The sequence below is a fragment of the Salmo trutta genome, chromosome 28, assembly GCF_901001165.1.
Source record: "Salmo trutta chromosome 28, fSalTru1.1, whole genome shotgun sequence".
Lineage (NCBI taxonomy): Eukaryota > Metazoa > Chordata > Actinopteri > Salmoniformes > Salmonidae > Salmo > Salmo trutta.
Genome location: NC_042984.1, coordinates 23,402,240 through 23,425,029, shown reverse-complemented (window position 1 = coordinate 23,425,029; position 22,790 = coordinate 23,402,240). Strand labels below are relative to the sequence as shown.

The 22,790-nt window shown below is 40.9% G+C and overlaps 1 protein-coding gene across 2 annotated transcripts in view; it reads right to left on the bottom strand.

The window, feature by feature from the left end:
• The window catches only part of chchd6a (coiled-coil-helix-coiled-coil-helix domain containing 6a), a 74,404-nt gene extending 60,128 nt beyond the window's left edge, over positions 1–14,276 (bottom strand). The window contains exons 1-4 of one of the 2 annotated variants that reach the window (XM_029719266.1): positions 14,032–14,276; positions 8,160–8,256; positions 1,759–1,867; positions 1,198–1,342 (exon numbers count right to left, since the gene is read on the bottom strand). In XM_029719266.1, coding sequence (XP_029575126.1) covers positions 1,198–1,342; positions 1,759–1,867; positions 8,160–8,256; positions 14,032–14,115 — 435 coding nt within the window. In that variant the 5' untranslated portion in view covers positions 14,116–14,276. The remainder of the gene's footprint in view (positions 1–1,197; positions 1,343–1,758; positions 1,868–8,159; positions 8,257–14,031) is intronic. The other variant, XM_029719267.1, reaches the window with a different exon arrangement.
• Between the last annotated feature and the right edge of the window lie 8,514 nt (positions 14,277–22,790).

Below are 22,790 nucleotides of genomic sequence, written 5' to 3'. Positions count from 1 at the left end.
ACAGCTGCAGATCCACCAAGGTTAAGGGTTGCCACGGTTACAATCACTGTCATTAATGTCCTGACTAATCAGGAGGCAGGGAGGGGACATATTGGGGAGATGGAAAGGGGGAGAGGAAGGGTGTGAGGGGGGGAGCAACTGCAATTACCAGTTACCCCTCCTCTCACATCAGAGGCCCGGGCTCCGGTGGCTCATTGAGCATTCCCCACACGCTCCCTCTCCAACAAATTTCTATTAGTGTCCGACGTGTGTCTGAGCGAAGATAAGAGCCTCCAAAACACATCTCTGTGCAGGCTTCCTGAAAGGGGCTGCGTGTAAAACACGTGTTCCCCTCCTATCTAAAGCCCCAGGAAACTCTCTGGGTCCAATTTACCGCTCACACACCATAAGATACCACAACCTTGGGGGTGATGAGTGAGGGAGGGGGGAGCGTGGGAGGAGAAGGGGGGTGGGGAGAGAAACAGGGTTAGGTGGAAATTGGTATAATCAAAAAGAAGCAATTTGAGCGCTGTCAAATGCTCTATTTGTGAAAGAAAACTTAACCAGGCTCCTTACTAACCCGAGGGGACTTGAGGAAGATAACAATGCAAAGATGTGACAGGAATATGTCATATGTAAATGCATGTACCAGTGCATGTCTGTGCAGTGTGCATCTCTTCATATGACTGCCTGTGGATGCAACACGTATGTTTACGACACCTGTTCACACACATTTACCTGTGTGTATAATGCATATTGCCAAGGTGAAGCTCGACTGCCGGCTTCAGACTGTTAGAGTTCACCGTTTGTGGTTGTTTATTTTATTTATTTTTGGGGGGGGGGGGGGCATGAGACATGGACCAGCAACATCATTCCATCAGCAATCTAGTGTTTCAAGACTGTAATATGGCTCCACCTATGGCATGCTAGCGGACACTGCAATGATTGTGGTTTCAGAGAATGTCCCACACAGATACATGAAGCAACATAGAAAGATCACGCAAAGTACAGTGGAAAGAAAAAGTTCCCAATGACAGATACCTAGAGGTGTGATTATACATTACTCCAAAAAGCCTGAACACACCGTGGCTCTCCAAGATGAGAGAGAGACGTTACAGAGGGGAAGACAAGATAAAACAGAGGGAGTGAGACAGAAAGACACAGAGAGAGAACTAAAGCTAGAAAGAGAAGAAGATGAAGAGAGAGAGAGAGATTTACTAGTAGTTTGGTCTTTTCCCTCTCCTGGCATGATTGAAGTCTCTCTCTGTACAGTGCTTTGCTCATCTCTGTCCTGGCTGCCTCTCTCTCCCACCGGGCCACCTTCGTTAACTCCTCCTGAACCACTGTTTGCTGCCGCTCATACCTGAGGAACACACACAAACACATTTGTGATCTGACACGCTGCATGAAACACACAACTGTCCATCCTACAATGGTGCCATTCTGTTTTAACTGTGCCATTTACAACATCCCACAAGGGGGCAAGAAATACCACATGTATGACCCGTGTGAAACGTCTACAATAGAAGACAATTGTCAAAAATCATCTCATTTTATATTTACCTTCATAAGGGATTACTTTTCGCATAACGTGTCTTTTAGTACAGGTGAAAGGAGAAAGTCAATATCAGAAAAATAAACATCCAAACACTAGTGTTATTGTTTGGTCTGCAATGTTTTTGTTTTGGAGCCGATGAAATGAACATTACGGTCATGAGACTTTTACCAGGCCTTTACAAGCCCCCCCCCCAGGTAACTGTCCTTCACTCAGAACCCCACCTCTTCTTGAGCTCCTCCTTGATGTCAGAGTGGGCTGTCTGTGGACTGGGCTGAGGCCCGGGTTGGCGCTGCTGCTGAGTTGGCGATGGACGGGGAGATGGAGGGGGACCTGCAAACAACAACATTCATCACACCTTTTCTATGTACAGTCCCTTCGGAAAGTATTCAGACCCCTTGACGTTTTTCACATTTTGTTACGCTACAGCCTTATTCTAAAATGGATTAACTTGTTTTCTTCCCCCTCATCAATCTACACACAATACCAGTGGTGTAAAGTACTTAAGTAGTACTTTTACTTAAGTATTTTTGGGGAGTATCTGTATTTTACTTTACTATTTACACTACCATTCAAAAGTTTGGGGTCACTTAGAAATGTCCTTGTTTTTTAAAGAAAAGTAAATTATGTCCATTAAAATAACATCAAATTGATCAGAAATACAGTGTAGACATTGTTAATGTTGTAAATGACTTTTGTAGCTGGAAATGGCTGATTTCTTATGGAATATCTACATAGGTGAACAGAGGCCCATTATCAGCAACCATCACTCCTGTGTTCCAATGGCACGTTGTTAGCTAATCCAAGTTTATCATTTTAAAAGGCTAATTGATTATTAGAAAACCCTTTTGCAATTATGTTAGCACAGCTGAAAACTGTTGTTCTGATTAAATAAGCAATAAAACTGGCCTTCTTTAGACTAGTTGAGTATCTGGAGCATCAGCATTTGTAGGGTTCGATTACAGTCTCAAAATGTCCAGAAACAAATAACTTTCTTTTGAAACTAACGATGTGTACTACTCCCTTCACAGAACAGCACAAACTGTCTCTAACCAGAATAGAAAGAGGAGTGGGAGGCGCCAGTGCACAACTGAGCAAGAGGACAAGTACATTAGTGTCTAGTTTGAGAAACTGAAAAGGCAGCTTCATTAAATAGTCTGGTGATAGAAAACCTAGGTGGGGGTTTTATTCGGGACATGAGAAAAAGGCTGTCTCATGACGCCAGGTCCTGTCTGTGCCCCTGGGGGCGTGCCGATGACTTAGTGAAACTTTAAACAGAAATACAATTCTCTCACATTAACATCATTACATAGCATCCCATCATCTCACAAATAGCTTCATCCTTATTCATTCATTTTATACAACCATTAGATGTAAGTCTCATACCTGAGACTCTTCTATAAACATGGTTATGGTAATGTGGCGGTATAGTCTCTCAAGAGTTTCACAAAATTGTACTAAACGGACCAGTGTGTAGCTGGATTCTTCACCGATCTTTTATACCTTCTCCAGAACATAAATGTTGTTCGGTTCTCCAGTTCTGTGAGGTGGAAGAAATTCCTTTGTTCTCTCTATGAAACTCACTCTCTCTCTCTATACTGTGGCCATGAGGAGAGGATCTCCTGCAGGAATTTACGACCTCTCTTACAGAGCCTGATTAAAGGGGTATGGAGAGGGAGAGGGGGATGGTGCTCGCTGTACCCAAAGACGGCAACGTCATGACAGCAGGTATTATTTAATGAAGCTGCCAGTTGAGGACTTGTGAGGCATCTGTTTCTCAAACTAGACACTCTAATGTACTTGTCTCTTGTGCACCGGGGCCTACACTAGCATGTCTACACTAGCATACCATAGGTGGAGCCATATTACAGTCTTGAAACACTAGATTGCTGATGGAATGATGATGCTGGTCCAGATTTCCACCGGTCCCATTGCTCGTGTTTTGCACTTGATGGTTCTTGCAACTGCACTTATACAAACTTTGAAAGTTCTTGAAAGTGTTCCAGATTGACTGACCTTCATGTTTAAAGTAATGATGGACTGTCATTTCCATTTGCTTTTTGAGATGTTCTTGCCATAATATAGACTTTGTCTTTTACCAAATAGGGCCATCTTCTGTACACCACTCCTATCTTGTCACAACCCAACTGATTGGCTCAAATGCATTAGGAAGGAAATACATTCCACAAATAAACTTTTAACAAGGCACATTTTCTACAATGTAGAAAATAGTAAAAATAAAGAAAAACCCTGGAATAAGTAGGTGTGTCCAAACTTTTGACTGATACTGTACATATACACACACAGTCTATATATATATATATATTCTGGACTCTGACATTGCTCGCTCTGGTATTTCTTAATTTCTAGTTTTTTTCTTCATTTTACTTTTTGTATTATACATGTCAAACCAAATTTGATTTGTCGATTGCTTTGTAAACAACAGGTGTATAATAACTGTGAAATGCTTACTTACTAACAATGCAGAGACAAAAATAGAATGATAATAACAAGAGGAATAAATACACAATGAGTAATGATAACTTGGCTATACACACAGGGTACCAGTACCGAGTCGATGTGCAGGGATACGAGGTAACTGAGGTAGACATGTACATATAGGTAGGTTAAAGTGACTAGGTAACAAGATAGATAGTATGCAATAGCAGCAGCGTATGTTATGAGTCAAAAGATTTAGTGCAAAGGGGGTTCAATGCAGATAGTCTAGGTAGCTATTTGTATTGTTATAGTTAGATATTACCACAGCACTGAAGCTAGGAACATAAGCATTTCACTGCACCCTTGATAGCATCTGCAAATCTATGTACGAGGGCACTGACTTGATCACAAAAAGTAGTCAATATTGGACAATTATTTGCATATATAGTGCCTTTGGAAAGTATTCAGACCTCTGACTTTTTCCACATTTTGTTACGTTACAGCTAGTAATGCACCGATATGACATTTTTGGCCGATACCGATATCTTCCATGCCCAAAAAAACACGATACCGATATTTAAAAAAACTTTGCGGCCTTTCAAGCATTCTAGTACAGTTAAATAGTTAGCACACACACACAGATGCAGCGCGGTCTAAGGCACTGCATCTCAGTGCAAGAGGCATAACTACAGTCCCTGGTTCGAATCCAGGCTGTATCACATCCGGCCGTGATTGGGAGTCCCATAGGGCGGAGCACAATTGACCCAGCGTCGTCCGGGCTGTCATTGTAAATAAAAAATTGTTCTTAACTGACTTGCCTAGTTAAATAAAAGGTTACACACACACACACACACACACACACACACACACACACACACACACACACACACAAACCAAAAAGTTATTTACGTATGTCCCCATTACCAGTAAAAACATAATCAAAACCTATTTCCTTCACATACTTGCTGTGCTGTTTCGTTGTTCATTTGTTCAGTCGTTTCATTCTCAACCAGGACCACTAAGGAACGCCGTTTGGATCTTTGTGTGTCAAAAAAGATACACGTCAAATAACACTATTTAAGTATCAAATAAGCTTGTTGACCAATCAGGACCTGAATATGACTTCACGTCACATAATTTTTAACGTAGTTATTACACATTGATTACACTATCACTCGTATTTCATATGTCACAACGATTCATCGATACGTATGCTATGATGCTGGTAAAGTTGTCTCGCGCACCTACAGTGCTGGTCATAAAAAAAAAGCTAGCTAGCTCATGGATGCAAACAGTGTTCTTCCCCAAAAACATAGCAACACGACATCTGTTTCAGTAGCTAGAGTTAGCTAGCTAGGTGTCATCATCTTAAATAACCCTAATTTATAACACAGTTCTTATTTGATTAATGGTGGTCGGACCCATCTATGTGAAGCTAGCCACAATAAGGATTAGCCACAATAGTGGACTTTGAGGTTAGCCTTCAAAATAAAAGTATGGCAAAATTCTACTCGTATTCATTTGCATCACTGTCAATGACATACTTTTATTTTGAAACCACAAATTCCACTATTGTGCCTAATGCTTATTGTGGCTAGCTTCACAACACATAACCCGGTCCGGTCAAGCCTCACTAGCCAGATGAAGCTAGCTGGCTGCTTATAACGTTAGCTTTGGGCAACAGGGTTAAGTAGCTAGCTAGCTATTTATTTTCATGAACTGAAGTTCTATTTCGATAGGCAAACAAGTGGCAACCTAGCTAATACTTACTCACAAGGATTCCTAAATCATTGCTAAGAATAATGAAAATAACTGCAGTTTCTACTGGTCATTGTTTTCAGGCTGGTTGTATTGGTGCTAGCAAGGTACCAAGCAAAAGCTAGCTACCCCAGAAGCTGCAGTCAAACAAATGATGCTTTATTACCAACGCGATATTGTAAACACATCGTTCGTGGCCAGTGTTTGCATGTTTGTAGACTTTTTTATACAGCTTTGACAGTGCTACTGTATCTTTTTTGACACGCAAAGACCCAAATGGCATTCCATAGTATGTATAGCAGTGACGCTATTACTGTGTAACTCCGGTAGGGCGACATCTGAAAAATAGCGCACTTGGTAGTGTGTATCGGTGCTCAACCAGTCGGCGAAAGCCAACATCACCCACGACAGAGAACGGTTGATTGTCAAGGGCAATGAATTCCATTATCTTGGCTTTAATGGATTTCGCCTTTAAGTTGTCTTGCTGAAAATGTCTTACTCTTTCAAATGACTGCTTGACTTGTTGACTGATCGATGCACACAGCAGACATTGTGGGCTAGGTTAGGAATGCTGTGTTGCACATGTAGCGCAACATTTTACGTGGCATCATTACGTCATGTACATACGTTATATAGGTATGCATGTCAGCTTTGACATCGTTGTTAAACTAGACATCGGGCCGATACCGATGTTGGCATTTTTAGCTAATATCGGCTGATTCCGATATGTTCACCGATATGTCGTGCATTCCTAGTTACAGCCTTATTCTAAAATGGATTAAAAAATATATATATCCTCAACAATCTACACACAAGAACACCCCATACTGACAAAGTGAAAACAGGTTTTTGAAATGTTGCATAAGTATTCAGACCCTTAGCTATGAGACTCCAAATTGAGCTCCGGTGGATCCTGTTTCCATGATCATCTTTGACATGTTTCTACAACTTGAATGGAGTCCACCTGTGCTAAATTCAATTGATTGGTCATGATTTGGAAAGGCACACATCCATCTATATAAGGTCCCACATTTGAAAGTGTATGTCAGAGCAAAAACCAAGCCATGAGGTTGAAGGAATTGTCCATAGAGCTCCGAGACAGGATTGTGTCTCAGTACAGATCTGGGAAAGGGTTCCAAAAGATGTCTGCAGCAGTGAAGGTCCCCAAGAATACAGTGGCCTCCATCATTATTAAATGGAAGAAGTTTGAAACCACCAAGACTCTTCGTAGAGCTGGCCGCCAGGCTAAACTGAGCAAACGGGGCAGAAGGGCCTTGGTCAGGGAGGTGACCAAGAACCCGATGGTCACTCAGACAGAGCTCCAGAGCTCCTCTGTGGAGATGGGAGAACCGTCCAGAAGGACAACCATCAGCACTACACCAATCAGGCCTTTATGGTAGTGTGGCCAGACGGAAGTCACTCCTCCGTAAAAGGCACATGACAGCCCGCTTAGAGGTTGCCAAAAGGCACCTAAAGACTCTCAGACCATGAGAAACAAGATTCTCTGGTCTGATGAAACCAAGATTGAACTCTTTGGACTGAATGCCAAGCGTCATGTCTGGAGGAAACCTGGCACCATCCCTACGGTGAAGCATGGTGGTGGCAGTATCATGCTGTGGGGATGTTTTCAGCAGCAGGGACTGGATGAACGGAGCAAAGTACAGAGAGATCCTTGATGAAAACCTGCTCCAGAGCTGGGGCGAAGGTTCACCTTCCAAAAGAACAACAACCCTAAGCAAACAGCCAAGAAAACGCATGAGTGGCTTCTGGGCAAGTCTCTGAATGTCCTTGAGTGGCCCAGTCAGAGCTCGGACTTGAACCTGATCAAACATCTCTGGAAAGACCTGAAAATAGCTGTGCAGCAACACTCCCCGTCCAACCTGACAGAGCTTGAGAAGATCTGCAAAGAAGAACTACAGGTGTGCCAAGCTTGTAGCGTCCTACCCAAGAAGACTCGATTCTGTAAATCACATTCTGTAAATCGATTCTGTAAATCACAAAGGAGCTTCAACAAAGTACTGAGTAAAGGGTCAGAATACTTATGTAAATGTGATATTTATATTTTTAAGAAATTAGCAAACATTTCTATAAACCTGTTTTTGCTTTGCCATTATGGGGTATTGTGTGTAGATTGATGAGGGGAAAAAACAATTTAAATAAATTTTAGAATAAGGCTGTAACGTAATAAAATGTGGAAAAAGTCAAGGGGTCTGAATACTTTCCAAAGGCACTGTATGTCCTTGGTGTATTATTGTGACCAGTTAGTAAAGTGTGTCACCTACTCTGGTCAATGAGGCTGTACATTCAAGTCTCAAAACCCACTTACTTGTGTGAAACAGATTTATCATCAGCTATTACATTTTTTCTGTTATGTTGGGTCCTAAAGAGTTGAGCAGGACTGAAAAGTGGAGGTGGTAAATTAGCTTACTTTCTTTCTTGGGGCTGGTGGGGGGCGGTGGTTTGAGGTCTGCTGTTTGGTTGGCAGGACCTGCTCCCCTCATCCTCTGGAGAACATCCTCTGACAGCTGAACAAAACAGTGACGAGAGGGAAGATTAGCATTAAGGCTAACATATCTCCGAAAACCCTTGGGATTTATTTTGTCATTCTTCAGTAACCTCTTTATTTACAATTTATAAAGGATTCGTTAAGGGTTTATCAGTAGTTGTACGTCACATAATTTTGAAAAATGTGTTACTCTTAAAACCTTTGTATGCCATAATCAAACTCTATTCACTAGTTGACAATGATAATGTGTTGATATGAGTTCAGAGAAACTGATCAATAGCAAGAAGATACTTTTTTTATTTTACAAGGCAACGTCTATTCTAGACTAAACTCCCCGTAGGGCAGAGAGCAGGTGCAAAGGCTCAACAGTCTGCAACGAGTGTGTGTGCCCAGCTGAGCAGGCGCAAGATTTTCTAATTTAACAGCTGAGTCATTCCATGTCATTTCAGCAAGCTATGACACCCACCATCAGAGATTGTTCTGAAATCCGTTTCTGTAGTTGATTCCTGAAACATTCCTGAAACATTATTTTGTTGAACTTTTATTTGATCTCTGAGAAATTAAGATAATTGATTGCACCCAAATTGCCTATTTAAATTTATAGGATTCAGATGATACTAAATATAGTACCCAACATCTGATTTGGACGAAACAGATGCCTCACAAGTCCTCAACTGGCAGCTTCATTAAATAATACCCGCAAAACACCAGTCTCAACGTCAACAGTGAAGAGGCGACTCCGGGATGCTGGCCTTCTAGGCAGAGTTCCTCTGTCTAGTGTCTGTGTTTTTATTGGCCAGTCTGACATATGGCTTTTTCTTTGCAACTCTGCCTAGAAGGCCAGCATCCTGGAGTCACCTCTTCACTGTTGATGTTGAGACTGGTGCTTTGCGGGTATTATTTAATGAAGCTGCCAGTTGAGGACTCGTGAGGCATCGGTTTCTCAGGCTAGACACTCTAATGTACTTGTCCTCTTGCTCAGTTGTGCACCGGGGCCTCCCACTCCTCTTTCTATTCTGGTTAGAGCCAGTTTGTGCTGTTCTGTGAAGGGAGTAGTACACAGCGTTGTACGAGATCTTCAGTTTCTTGGCAATTTCTCGTATGGAATAGCCTTCATTTCTCAGAACAAGAATAGACTGACGAGTTTCAGAAGGAATTTCTTTGTTTCTGGCCATTTTGAGACTGTAATCGAACCCACAAATGCTGATGCTCCAGATACTCAACTAGTCTAAAGAAGGCCAGTTTTATTGCTTCTTTAATCAGGACAACAGTTTTCATCTGTGCTAACATAATTGCAAAAGGGTTTTCTAATGATCAATTAGCCTTTTAAAATTATAAACTTGGATTAGCTAACGCAGCATGGCATTGGAACACAGGAGTGATGGTTGCTGATAATGGGCCTCTGTACGCCTATGTAGATATTCCATTAAAAAATCTGCCGTTTCCAGCTACAATAGTCATAGTCATTAGCTTGCTAGCAAATTTGTCCTTGGACATAAACATCGGGTTGTTATTTTACCTGAAATGCACAAGGTCCTTTTTTCTTGGTTCTTTGTAGAATTCTGACCCATTTTGAGTGTGTTCTCTACTCCGAGAATAAATACACAGATAAAAGGGGACGTTTACAGTTAGTTAGTTTCTAGAAATCTCTCCTCTGTCAGTTTTCTTCTTCTGTGGACTTTATATGGCGGTTGGCAACCAACTTTAAGGTGAATTACCACCACGAATTGGACTGGAGCATGGACCTCAGTTCATCTTTCAATCCCCCATGTGGGTATATGCTCCTAAAAACCAATGAGGAGATGGGAGAGGTGGGACTTTCAGCGCATCAAGCATCAAAAAATATAACCAAAACTATTTTAGCGCCTGACTACGCAGACGCTCGTTGATGCGCGCGAGCAGTTTGGATGAAATTATTAAATTACATGCATGTCTAAATGTATTTTGCCACGATCGCGTTACATGCTGACCAGACCGCTCTCACGCGTGCGACATCGCACGCATGTTCATTTTGTCCACCCACACCAGGCGCGATCAGGACATGCAGATTGAAAAATCTAAATCAACTCTGAACTAGAGGTCGACCGATTAATCGGAATGGCCGATTAATTAGGGCCGATTTCAAGTTTTCATAACAATCGGTAATCGGTATTTTTGGCCACCGATTTGCCGATTAAAAAAAAACTAAAATTTAACTAGGCAAGACAGTTAAGAACACATTCTTATTTTCAATGACGGCCTAGAAACGGTGGGTTAACTGCCTTGTTCAGGGGCAGAACGACAGATTTTACCTTGTCAGCTTGGGGATTCAATCTTGCAACCTTACGGTTAACTAGTCCAACGCTCTAACCACCTGCTTTACATTGCACTCCACGAGGAGCCTGCCTGTTACGCGAATGCAGTAAGAAGCCAAGGTAAGTTGCTAGCTAGCATTAAACTTATCTTACAAAAAACAAATCAATCAATCATTATCACTAGTTAACTACACATGGTTGATGATATTACTAGTTTATCTAGCCTGTCCTGCGTTGCATATAATCGATGCGGTGCGCATTCGCGAAAAAGGACTGTCGTTGCTCCAACGTGTACCTAACCATAAACTTCAATGTCTTTCTTAAAATCAATACACAAGTATATATTTTTAAACCTGCATATTTAGTTAATATTGCCTGCTAACATGAATTTCTTTTAACTAGGGAAAATGTGTCACCTCTGCAACAGAGTCAGGGTATATGCAGCAGTTTGGGCCGCCTGGCTCGTTGCGAACTGTGTGAATACTATTTCTTCCTAACAAAGACAGCCAACTTCGCCAAACGGGGGATGATTTAACAAAAGCGCATTTGCGAAAAAAGCACAAACGTTGCACGACTGAACCTAACCATAAACATCAATGCCTTTCTTAAAATCAATACACAGAAGTATATATTTTTAAACCTGCATATTTAGCTAAAAGAAATCCAGGTTAGCAGGCAATATTAACCAGGTGAAATTGTGTCAGTTCTCTTGCGTTCATTGCACGCAAAGTCAGGGTATATGCAACAGTTTGGGCCGCCTGGCTCGTTGCGAACTAATTTGCCAGAATTTTACGTAATTATGACATAACATTGAAGGTTGTGCAATGTAACAGGAATATTTAGACTTAGGGATGCCACCCGTTAGATAAAATATGGAACGGTTCCGTATTTCACTGAAAAAATAAACGTTTCGTTTTCGAGATGATAGTTTCCGGATTCGACCATATTAATGACCTAAGGTTCGTATTTCTGTGTGTTTATTATATTATAATTAAGTCTATGATTTGATATTTGATACAGCAGTCTGACTGAGCAGTGGTAGGCACCAGCAGGCTCGTAAGCATTCATTCAAACAGCACTTTCGTGCGTTTTGCCAGCACCCCTTCGCAATTCTTCAAGCATTGCACTGTTTATGACTTCAAGCCTATCAACTCCCAAGATTAGGCTGGTGTAAACGATGAGAAATGGCTAGCTAGTTAGCCGGGTGCGCGCTAATAGCGTTTCAAACGTCACTCGCTCTGAGACTTGGAGTAGTTGTTCCATTGCTCTGCATGGGTAACGCTGCTTCGAGGGTGGCTGTTGTTGATGTGTTCCTGGTTCGAGCCCAGGTAGGAGCGAGGAGAGGGACAGAAGCTATACTGTTACACTGGCAATACTAAAGTGCCTATAAGAACATCCAATAGTCAAAGGTATATGAAATTCAAATCGTATAGAGAGAAATAGTCCTATAATTCCTATAATAACTACAACCTAAAACTTCTTACCTGGGAATATTGAAGACTCATGTTAAAAGGAACCACCAGCTTTCATATGTTCTCATGTTCTGAGCAAGGAACTTAAACGTTAGCTTTTTTACATGGCACATATTGCACTTTTACTTTCTTCTCCAACACTTTGTTTTTGCATTATTTAAACCAAATTAAACATGTTTCATTATTTATTTGAGGCTAAATTGATAGTATTTATGTATTATATTAAAGTTAAAATAGTGTTCATTCAGTATTGTTGTAATTGTCATTATTACAAATAAATTAAAAAACGGCCCATTAATCGGTATTGGCTTTTTTTTTGGTCCTCCAATAATCGGTAGCGGCGTTGAAAAATCATAATCGGTCGACCTCTACTCTGAACCAACTATATTAATTTGGGGATAGGTTGAAAAGCATAGTAGTGCGTACGGCCCAGTACATCACTGGGGCTAAGCTGCCTGCCATCCAGGACCTATATACCAGGCGGTGTCAGAGGAAGGCCCTAAAAATTGTCAAAGACCCCAGCCACCCCAGTCATAGACTGTTCTCTCTACTACCGCATGGCAAGCGGTACCGGAGTGCCAAGTCTAGGACAAAAAGGCTTCTCAACAGTTTTTACCCCAGGTAATCAAATGGCTACCCGGACTATTTGCATTGTGTGCCCCCTCCCCAAACCCCTCTTTTACACTGCTGCTACTCTCTGTTTATCATATATGCACAGTCACTTTAACTTTACATTCATGTACATACTACCTCAATTGGCCCGACCAACCAGCGCTCCCGCACATTGGCTAACCGGGCTATCTGCATTGTGTCCCGCCACCCACCAACCCCTCTTTACGCTACTGCTACTCTCTGTTCATCATATATGCATAGTCACTTTAACCATATCTACATGTATTTACTACCTCAATCAGCCTGACTAACCGGTGACTGTATGTAGCCTCACTACTTTTATAGCCTTGCTACTGTATATAGCCTCGCTACTGTTTTTCACTGTCTTTTTACTGTTGTTTTTAATTCTTTACTAAGCTATTGTTCACCTAACACCTTTTTTGCACTATTGGTTAGAGCCTGTAAGTAAGCATTTCACTGTAAGGTCTACACCTGTTGTATTCGGCACACGTGACAAATAAACTTTGATTTGATTAAACATGTATGGTAATTTAGCTAGCTAGCTTGCTATTGTCCTATTGCTAGCTAATTTGTCCACACTCCAGTCCAGTTGGTGGTGGTAATGCGCCTTTAAATTGGTTGCCACTGCCATATAAAGTCTAAAGAAGAAGCCTGAAGGGGAGAGATTATTAGAAACGAATTTGGTTTACCCTTTTATCTGTGGATTAATTGTCGGAGTTGAGGACCTTGTGCATTTCCGGTAGAATAACAACCCAAGGTTTATATCCCAGGAGAAATTAGCCAGCGAAATTGCCATAAATGTTTAAATGCTGTTTTTAACCTGTCCCCAAATTAATATAGTTGGTTCAGAGTTCGTTTTGATATTTCAACCTGCGTGTCCTGATCGCGTCTGGTGTGGGTGGACAAAATCAACATTCGCGCGAGTGGTCTGATCAGCATTATCCTACCTGCAGATGTCTGGCTAGTCACTAGCTGGCTACCATACCCAATCGGCTTATAGTGTAAACCACTAGAACAGTAGGCCTCGAGATTATGTCTAGTTAGCTAACATACATTGCTGTGATGACATGTTTCTTCTCCTGCATACATCCGCCTAAATGGCTCATTTTATATGACCACGTATGTCCTAGCTAGCTAACGTTATTAACCTCGCCCAGTTCATACAAGGTGACAGACATAGGGGTGGCATCGTTGCGCTAGTCTGGCAGCATCACTCACTACAAGTAGCTAGCATCCTTTCACAGCCATTGGACCAAATACTATTGTACCAGTTAGACAAATAGCTATTAAATTGAAACATTCGTCTCACGCTGGTGACACATTTGAACACCACCTTGCTAACGCTAGTGTAACTAGCTAGCTAGCTAGAATTATGATAGCAGCCAAGAATGTTACCTTTACTCCACGAAGAACCCGTACTCTGTCCTCATCATCCACTCCAAAAGACACTTTCCTGGTCGCACTTTGACCAGATCCCATCTCTATCGTCCAAATAGTCTTTCAAATGGTAGAAAAGGGTGTTCACTTCCCCACTGTGTTGACAGATTGAATCTCTATACGAGAACGATTCATACGAATTTGAATATAAATGGATGGGTTTGTATTCTCGGACGCCATAGGACGATAATGTGATGTGATCCAATGGAATTTGTGGACGTTCGAGGTGCTACCGAAAGGTTAAAGGGAAATGTAGTTTAATTTGTTTTAATGCGATTTCCGACGTCATATGTCAGTAGAGGGCACTGTGCACAAAGTTTTGCAAAATACGCAGGCCATGAGCTGTCAGAACCAATATGTGTTTTGTAGGGCAAGATAGGTTGGAAGACAGAAACCAGTGTGTCATATCGAGGGGTACCTACTTAATCATTTTCTATTTATTTAACCTTCATTTTATCAGGGAGTCATGCTGAGACCAAGGTATTTTTTATAGATGAGCCCTGAGTAACATAAATGACAGAAAATACACACATGAAAATATAAATACAAAATGCAAGCAGAAAGAAAAATATGGTCATAAAAAACAAACACATGAATCAGCAATAAGGTCCTCAGTCAGCTTTCTGAATTGGCCTAGAAAAACCAGAACATAAAATGTAAGAACATTTTGAAGATTGTTCCACAAATAAGGTGCAAGAAAACTAAAAGCTGATTTCCTAACTACGTAGAGACATAAGGAATTCCCAGAGTTAACCATCCCTGAGACCGGGTGTGGTGATTTGTATGGTACAGTGGGACTTTTTGTAAAAGGGCTTTCATAAGGATGAATGTCTGTTTTGCTCTTCTGAAATCAACAGTGGACATTGAGGCAACCATAGGTTAACAATCAAATGTGATTATTCTTAATTGGTAGTTTTAGTACATTGTAGCCTTAGGACAATCACCAGCATATGTCCCTTTAAGAGATTATTTTTGCCTGCCAGGTCCTTTAGTGTGAGAAATGTTTAGTGAACAAAAATATAAATGCAACATATAAACGCAACATTCAAAGATTTTGCTGAGTTACAGTTTATATAAGGAAATCAGTCAATTGAAATAAATTCATTAGGCCCTAATCTATGGATTTCACATGACTTGGCAGGGGCGCAGCCATGGGTGGGCCCGGGAGGACATAGGCCAGCCAACTTGGGAGCCAAGAAGACCCCACTGGGGAGCCAGGCCCAGCTAATCAGAATGAGATTTTCTCCACAAAAGGGCTTTATTACAGACAGAAATACTCCTCTGCAGATTCTTCATATGCCACACCTGTCAGATGGATGGATTATCTTGACAAAGGATACAATGCTCACTAACAGGGATGTAAACAAATTTGCGCACCACATTTTAGAGAAGTAAGATTTTTGTGCATATGGAACATTTCTGGGATATTTTATTTCAGCTCATGAAACATGGGACCAACACTTTACATGTTGCATTTATATTTGTGTTCAAATCAAATCTATTTGTCACATGCGTGGAATACAACACGTGTAGACCTTACCGTGAAATGCTTACTTACAAACCTGTAACCAACAATGCAGGTCAAGAAATAGAGTTGAGAAAATATTTACTAAATAAACTAAAGTAAAAAATAAAATAAAAGCTAACACAATAAAATAACAATAATGAGGCTATATACAGGGGGTACCGGTACCGAGTCAATATGCTGGGGTACAGGTTAGTCAAGGTAATTTGTACATGTAGGTAGGGGTAAAGTGACTATGCATAGATAATAAACAGCAAATAGCAGCAGTGTAAAAACAAAGGGGTGTGGGGGGGGTCAATGTAAATAGTCCGTGTGGCCATTTGATTAATTGTTCAGCAGTCTTATGGCTTGGGAGTAGAAGCTGTTAAGGAGCCTTTTAGAACTAGATTTGGCGCTCGGGTACTGCTTGCTGTGCGGTAGCAGAAAGAGTAGTCTATGACTTGGGTGACTGGAGTATTTGTATTTACGTCATTTATCCAGAGCGACTTACAGTAGTGAATGTATACATTTCATACAATTTCATACATTTTTTTTTTTTTTCTGTGCTGGCCCCCCGTGGGAATTGAACCCACAACCCTGGTGTTGCAAACACCATGCTCTACCAACTGAGCTACAGGGAAGGCTACAGGGGAGTCTTTGACAATGTTCAGTGTATTTACGCTGGTTTGTCAAGGTCGATTTGTTGTTCTAATTGAAGATGGGTACAGCATGTGAAAGTGACAACTGTTAAACTGTTTTCACCTTTCAGAGTGGGGCCTCATGGGATGTTATTCCTGGAAAGCTTTGTTAGAGTCATCTCTTTCACACCCTCTGTCCTACTAAGTTACTGACTTCAACATTTGAACTGTGGACAGACATCATTTTGCTCTTTTAATTTATACAGGTTAAGTCTTCTGAAGCCTTGGATATCTCCTCATACAAGTTCTACTTCAGTTGTTTTTTGGGGTATCTGTACTTTTTACTTTTACTCCACTAGATTCCTAAGGAAAATATGTACTTTTTTCTACCATACATTTTCCCTCACACCCAAAAGTACTCGTTACATTTCAAATGCTGAGGCAGGACAGCAATATGGTCCAATTCATACACCTATCAATATAACGCATTGTCATCCCTACTGCCTCTGATCTGGGAGACTCACTAAACACAAATACTGAGTTTGTAAATGATGTCTGAGCATTGGAGTGTGCCCCTGTGCCGTCTGGTTTGCTTAATATAAGACATTTGATGTATAGCATTTACTTTTACTTTTTACTTTTACTCAAGTATGTCAACTGAAGACCACTGTACATGAGTACATTTAAAAACAGATACTTTTAGACTTACTCAAGTAGTATTTTACTGGGTGACTTTCACTTTTTACTCAAGTATGACATTTGTTTTCCACCACTGTTTATTTGTAAGATAAACATTGAGCATTGTGTCTCCCCGAAGATCAAGTCTTTCCTCAACAACCACTTTGAATCAATTCACAAAGTACAATATCATAGCCTTATAGCTGTTCATTGTGTATGAATCTAAAGTGAACTGATTTTCAAATCACACATGTTTGTTTCATCTTCTCCCTGATACAAATATAAATATAAAGTATCTAATATTCACATGTGCTGTAGGCCTGGCCTACTAACTGCAATGTAAGATGGGTGAACTCAGTATTGTACATACAAACATGTCCCCCATCTTAGCGTGTTTACTGTAAACACTTCACTTTAAATTACAATTCCAGTGTCTCCCAATTTGTGTTTTTTGTTTTGTGTTTTTACAGAAGTGGTGGAAAATTACAAGTTTTAAGCCAGGTCAACAGCGGATAAGAAGAGGTCTCTATTTTTTTGGTTTAGTTTAGTTAGGACAGCTAAAAACAAGCCAACACAGAATTCAGTGCAGGCTTAAAGTCATACTTCAGTCTCCTTTTCAGCTCATTTATCATGTGATTTACTTAACAAAAGGCACATCTCTATCGCTCCTTTATTGTTCCTCAAGCAAGGGGGGGGGGGGAGATGACATCTCATGTGATCATACAGCATGACTAAAACGTATGGCCTAGATAACAAACAACAGACAGAGCAGAGTTGGGACATTGTCTTACATCAGATCGTGCGACGATTCCGCCTGCACTGATTTAGGGACGAGCGTTGCGTAGGAGTGACGTCACCTGTCGGGGTTGTGCTCAATTCTATTTAAATTCTAGTCAATTCAGAAAGTAAACCAAATTCCAAGAATTTGAAGAATTTCAGTGTACTTCCTGAATTGACAGGAATTGAAATGGAATTGAACCCAACCTTATATCATGGAATATTGCAGATTAAAATTCTCCTCAAAATGATAACAAAATTCAAGGTGTTATGTAACGCTAAATAATAAACATACAATTAATTGCATGAAAACAACAGTATCTTGGATGTTGACATTTAACTTTTATTTATTCAGGGAACCCATTGAGACCAGGGTCTCATTTACAATGGTGACCCGAGGACAACAATACAACAAATTCAAAATGATCAATAAAAATAAAAGTAAACAACAAATTACAGAATCAACACTTACAACTTCAAACACCACAAGTACAGTTATTTACATTCAATCGAAACAGTTGTGATTCTCATTAAATTCATTCAACATTAAAGTCTTAAACTGGCCAAGAGGCACCAGAGTGTCAAGATGTAGGGAGTTTGGTAGGCTATTCCAAAAATTGGAGGCACTAAAACTGAAGGCGAATTTACCTTTTATCGGTACGTACTAGTGGAATGTCGAAAGTTGTGAACCTTGAGACCTGTGAACGGGTTTGGTGTCTCATATTTTAAAATGTTAAGAGTAAAGTGAGGTAGGTTGGAATCTTGTGTAGTAGAGATTTGTAAACAACAAGGGGGTAATGAAGTGATCTACGGGACTTCAATGAGGACCAGACAACCTTTTGAAACTGGATGCAGTGATGCATATTAAACCTGTCGCATGTGATAAAGCAAAGGGCGCTATGGTAGACGGCATCCAAATGTCACCATAGTCAAGAACTGCCAGGAAATTTGACTGTACAATCTGCTTCCTGCTGTTTAGGGAGATGCATGATCTATTTCTATAAAATAAGCCTACTTTCAATCTCAGCTTCTTAACTAGCTCATCTGTATGCTTTTTAAACTCCAAATGATTGTCAATCCAAAAGCCCAGATATTTATAGGTGGGAACCTGCTCAATGAAAGAACCATCCAATGCATAAATGTGGAAGCCATCTAAAACAGCATACATGTAGTTTTTCCTGCATTAAGTACCAATTTAAATCAACAAGGACTTTCTGCAAGGCAACATAATCAGATTACAGCTCCAACATAGCCTGGTCAGACGTTGGGGAAATACCATACATAACAGTGTCATCTGCATACAGATGAATGTTACAGGTTTTTGCAGATAAACCAAAATTATTTATATAAATAGTAAAGAGGACAGGTCCCAAAATCGACCCCTGAGGGACACCTTTAGTAATATCGAGGTAACTTGACACCATCAGAGAGCACACAGGTGGCCTATGTCAGGGAGAGTACCCCAAAAACATTCCAGGCCGCTAGCCATCCACTACTAATTCACTACTATAGTGCCTTTGGCATCCTCTGCTGGAGAGTTGGACTGGGACTTGACTTTGCTGTGCTACAGTGTGTTTGGAGAGAATAATTTGGTGCTATTGTGGCAGAGATTTGAGTTGTAATTTATAAATTGCCATTTAGTTATTAAGAGGCAGATTGGTTTACCTTTAGAGGCAGAGCCTGACTTGCGAGGGTGTGTGCCATGTCCCAGTGCATATTAAAACTCCTTTGGCACCACAGGTAACTTTAAACTCCTGGTAATATGCTGGGCTTTGAAGAGGCACCACTTTTTTATTCATTTCATTGCACCCTTTTCTCTAAAATACTGTAGCAATTTTCAATCAGACAACGAGAGAGAGACAGACAAGGCAAGAAGGGCCTTCTATGCCATCAAAAGGAACATAAAATTCGACATACCAATTAGGATCTGGCTAAAAATACTTGAATCAGTTATAGAACCCATTGCCCTTTATGGTTGTGAGGTCTGGGGTCCGCTCACCAACCAAGAATTCACAAAACGGGACAAACACCAAATTGAGACTCTGCATTCAGAATTCTGCAAAAATATCCCCCATGTACAACGTAAACACCAAATAATGCATGCAGAGCAGAATTAGGCTGATACCCGCTAATTATCAAAATCCAGAAAAGAGCCGTTAAATTCTACAACCACCTAAAAGGAAGTGATTCCCAAACCTTCCATAACAAAGCCTTCACCTACAGAGAGATGAACCTGGAGAAGAGTCCCCTAAGCAAGCTGGTCCTGGTGCTCTGTTCACAAACACAAACAGACCCCACAGAGGCCCAGGACAGCAACACAATTACAGTAGACCCAACCAAATCATGAGAAAACAAAAAGATAATTACTTGACACAATGGAAAGAATTAACAAAAAAACAGAGCAAACTAGAATGCTATTTGGCCCTAAACAGAGAGTATACAGTGGCAGAATACCTGACCACTGTGACTGACCCCAATTTAAGGAAACCTTTGACTATGTAGAAACTCAGTGTGCATAGCCTTGCTATTGAGAAAGGCGGCTGTAAGCAGACCTGGCTCTCAAGAGAAGACAGGCTATGTGCACACTGCCCACAAAATGAGGTGGAAACTGAGCTGCACTTCCTAACCTCCTGCCAAATGTATGACCATATTAGAGACACATATTTCCCTCAGATTACACAGATCCACAAAGAATTTGAAAACAAACCCAATTTTGATTAACTCCCATATCTATTGGGTGAAATACCACAGTGTGCCATCACAGTAGCAGAGAGAGGGGGGGGGGGGGGGTGGGGGTAGAGAGCAAGAGAGAATTATAATTTGTCAATCCTTAGAAAGAATCAGTAGGCCGGCATATTTTTGGGGATTATGAACTTTATCCATAAAAAAGCATTCTAAAGCCCCCATCTTGGAACAGTAAAGAAACAGAGTCTTTTTCGAACATAAGGGGGGGGGGGTTTACAAGAGCCAACTTCAAAACAAATATCCCACCGCTTTTCAAGCAATGTCAGATATAAAGGACACTTTTTATGGATTTACTCTACAACGGCCGTAAGATGTCTTAGATGCCTAAATATTCCTATACCTGTATATACTGTTTACTATACAGTAGTTTAATTTACACAGGGTTACATTTGATGTCTTACTGTATTTCTATCAAACAACACTGCTCTACATTTACTAAGATATGAGGAGAAAGTTGCAACCAATAACTGTCTGTCACTGTAGACTGACATTTTGAAACTTTTAAAAATGTTAAGGAGACAATGAGATTTCAGTAATATTCTTTACTGCAACCGTCTCTCATCCAGGCCAAGCCCATCCTGCTCTAACCATAACATTAGTTGATACCCCTCTGACCCTGAACTGTGTCCAAATCTATATCACCTCTGCCCCTGCTGCACCCTCAGCATATCCAAACATTAGACATGCAGTCCCTTTCCCCCTCAAACCCTGCCCACAGGAAGTGTCTCTTCGCTGGAGGAAATGGAGGCCAGATGTGGGGGTGTCCCACAGCTTTGGGCAGTGGGGTGAAGGGTGCCTGTGTGACAGGAGGGAGGGGAAAGTATCCCTGTTGGAATTTGTGCAATTCATCACTTTGTTAGCTTCCATTCTTTGGGATTGGTTTGAGTGTTATTTCAAAGTATCTGGCATGTGGGAAAATAATACGAATTTAACATGCAATGGAGTTTTTCTTCAAGGCTGCCAATGTTTCACACACAAAATATTGTAAGAATAATTGAAAAAACCCTGTGTAGAGTCATAACTCACTCACCACCGTATAATAGATCTATTAAATAGCAATTCTGAGTCCAAAATAACCTGTCGGGAAATTAGATATTAAAGCAGTGTGTTTGCAGTCATCATTAAAGCTTTGGGTTACACCATTGGAGATCTCTGCTTTACTACTCATTTCTCTTGTTGAATTAGAATAGATGTGGACTGAGGTCATAGCTAAAGTATAGAACATTCCGGTGGATGTCAGCCATGCTATAACAGACATGTTCCCTCACACACAGCAGTTTCACTGTGTCTTATTATGACACGTTAGCTGTGAACTGCTTCATTACGAGTAGAACTGGAGGGTTCAGAACTGGAGGGTTCAGAACTGGAGGGTTCACAACTATTTCCAGTCAAGTTGTCTTCTTCCAGCATGTTTGATTTCAATGGTCAGTCTTTTCATTGTTTGGTGTGTTACCACTGCAGAAAAAAGAGAGATTTAGTAAAAAAGAGAAAATAGTGGCCGAAACATTATGTCACATCCCTGACGAGGAAATGAAATGTGCAACATCAATCAGGCAGAGTAGAGGAGATCAAAGAGCGCCCCCACACCCTCCATCTGGTTCTGTTTGGGGAGACTTTTTTCTCCCTGCCTCTCTCCTTCGTTCATTCCCTTTTTCTACTCTGAGACAGGGTTCTTCTTGTTTTTCCTGTCAGGCATTTCTCCATGTTACAGAGACAATGACATAGTGGCACGCAAGGTAGAACCAGTCAGAAGACGATACCTGTCTCAGTTCTTATACACCCCTCCGTTTTATATCTGAGCTGGAGATGATTTACTGTTTCTCTGATTGAGTAAAGGTCTCAGGTATACCCATATGCTGTCATCACATCTCTATATCCAAATGTGGAGTAATGTTTGTGTTACAGGGATGTTTGTGTGTATATGCATGTGTGTCTATTCATGTGGTGCATGTGTGTGTCTGTGTGTATAAGGGCATGTAGGTGTGTATGTCTGTGCATATGCGTGAGGGTGTGTATATAACCTCCACATGTGATAACATTCTGCCGTCTCTCTCAGTGGAAATATTTAGGCTAAGTCCTCGTTTGAGCGTGCAGTTCAAACAGGAGAAGGCAGAGATTTCTTACCTTTTCCAGACGTCGGCTATCTCCAGGGGGCTTTCCATACAACACAGGGTATTGTGAGTACGCTTGGCCCCTCTTTGGAAATGTGCTGTGTATATGTGTGTTTATATCAACCCTGATATCCATTTTCCATTATTCCGTTAGCTCTGAGATATTTATTTTTACGGTGAGGGTGTTCAATGGAATTGTAATGTATAAATAGTTTGATCAGTCACAGGCGTCTCGATGACTCTGAGGAGGACACACTAACAATG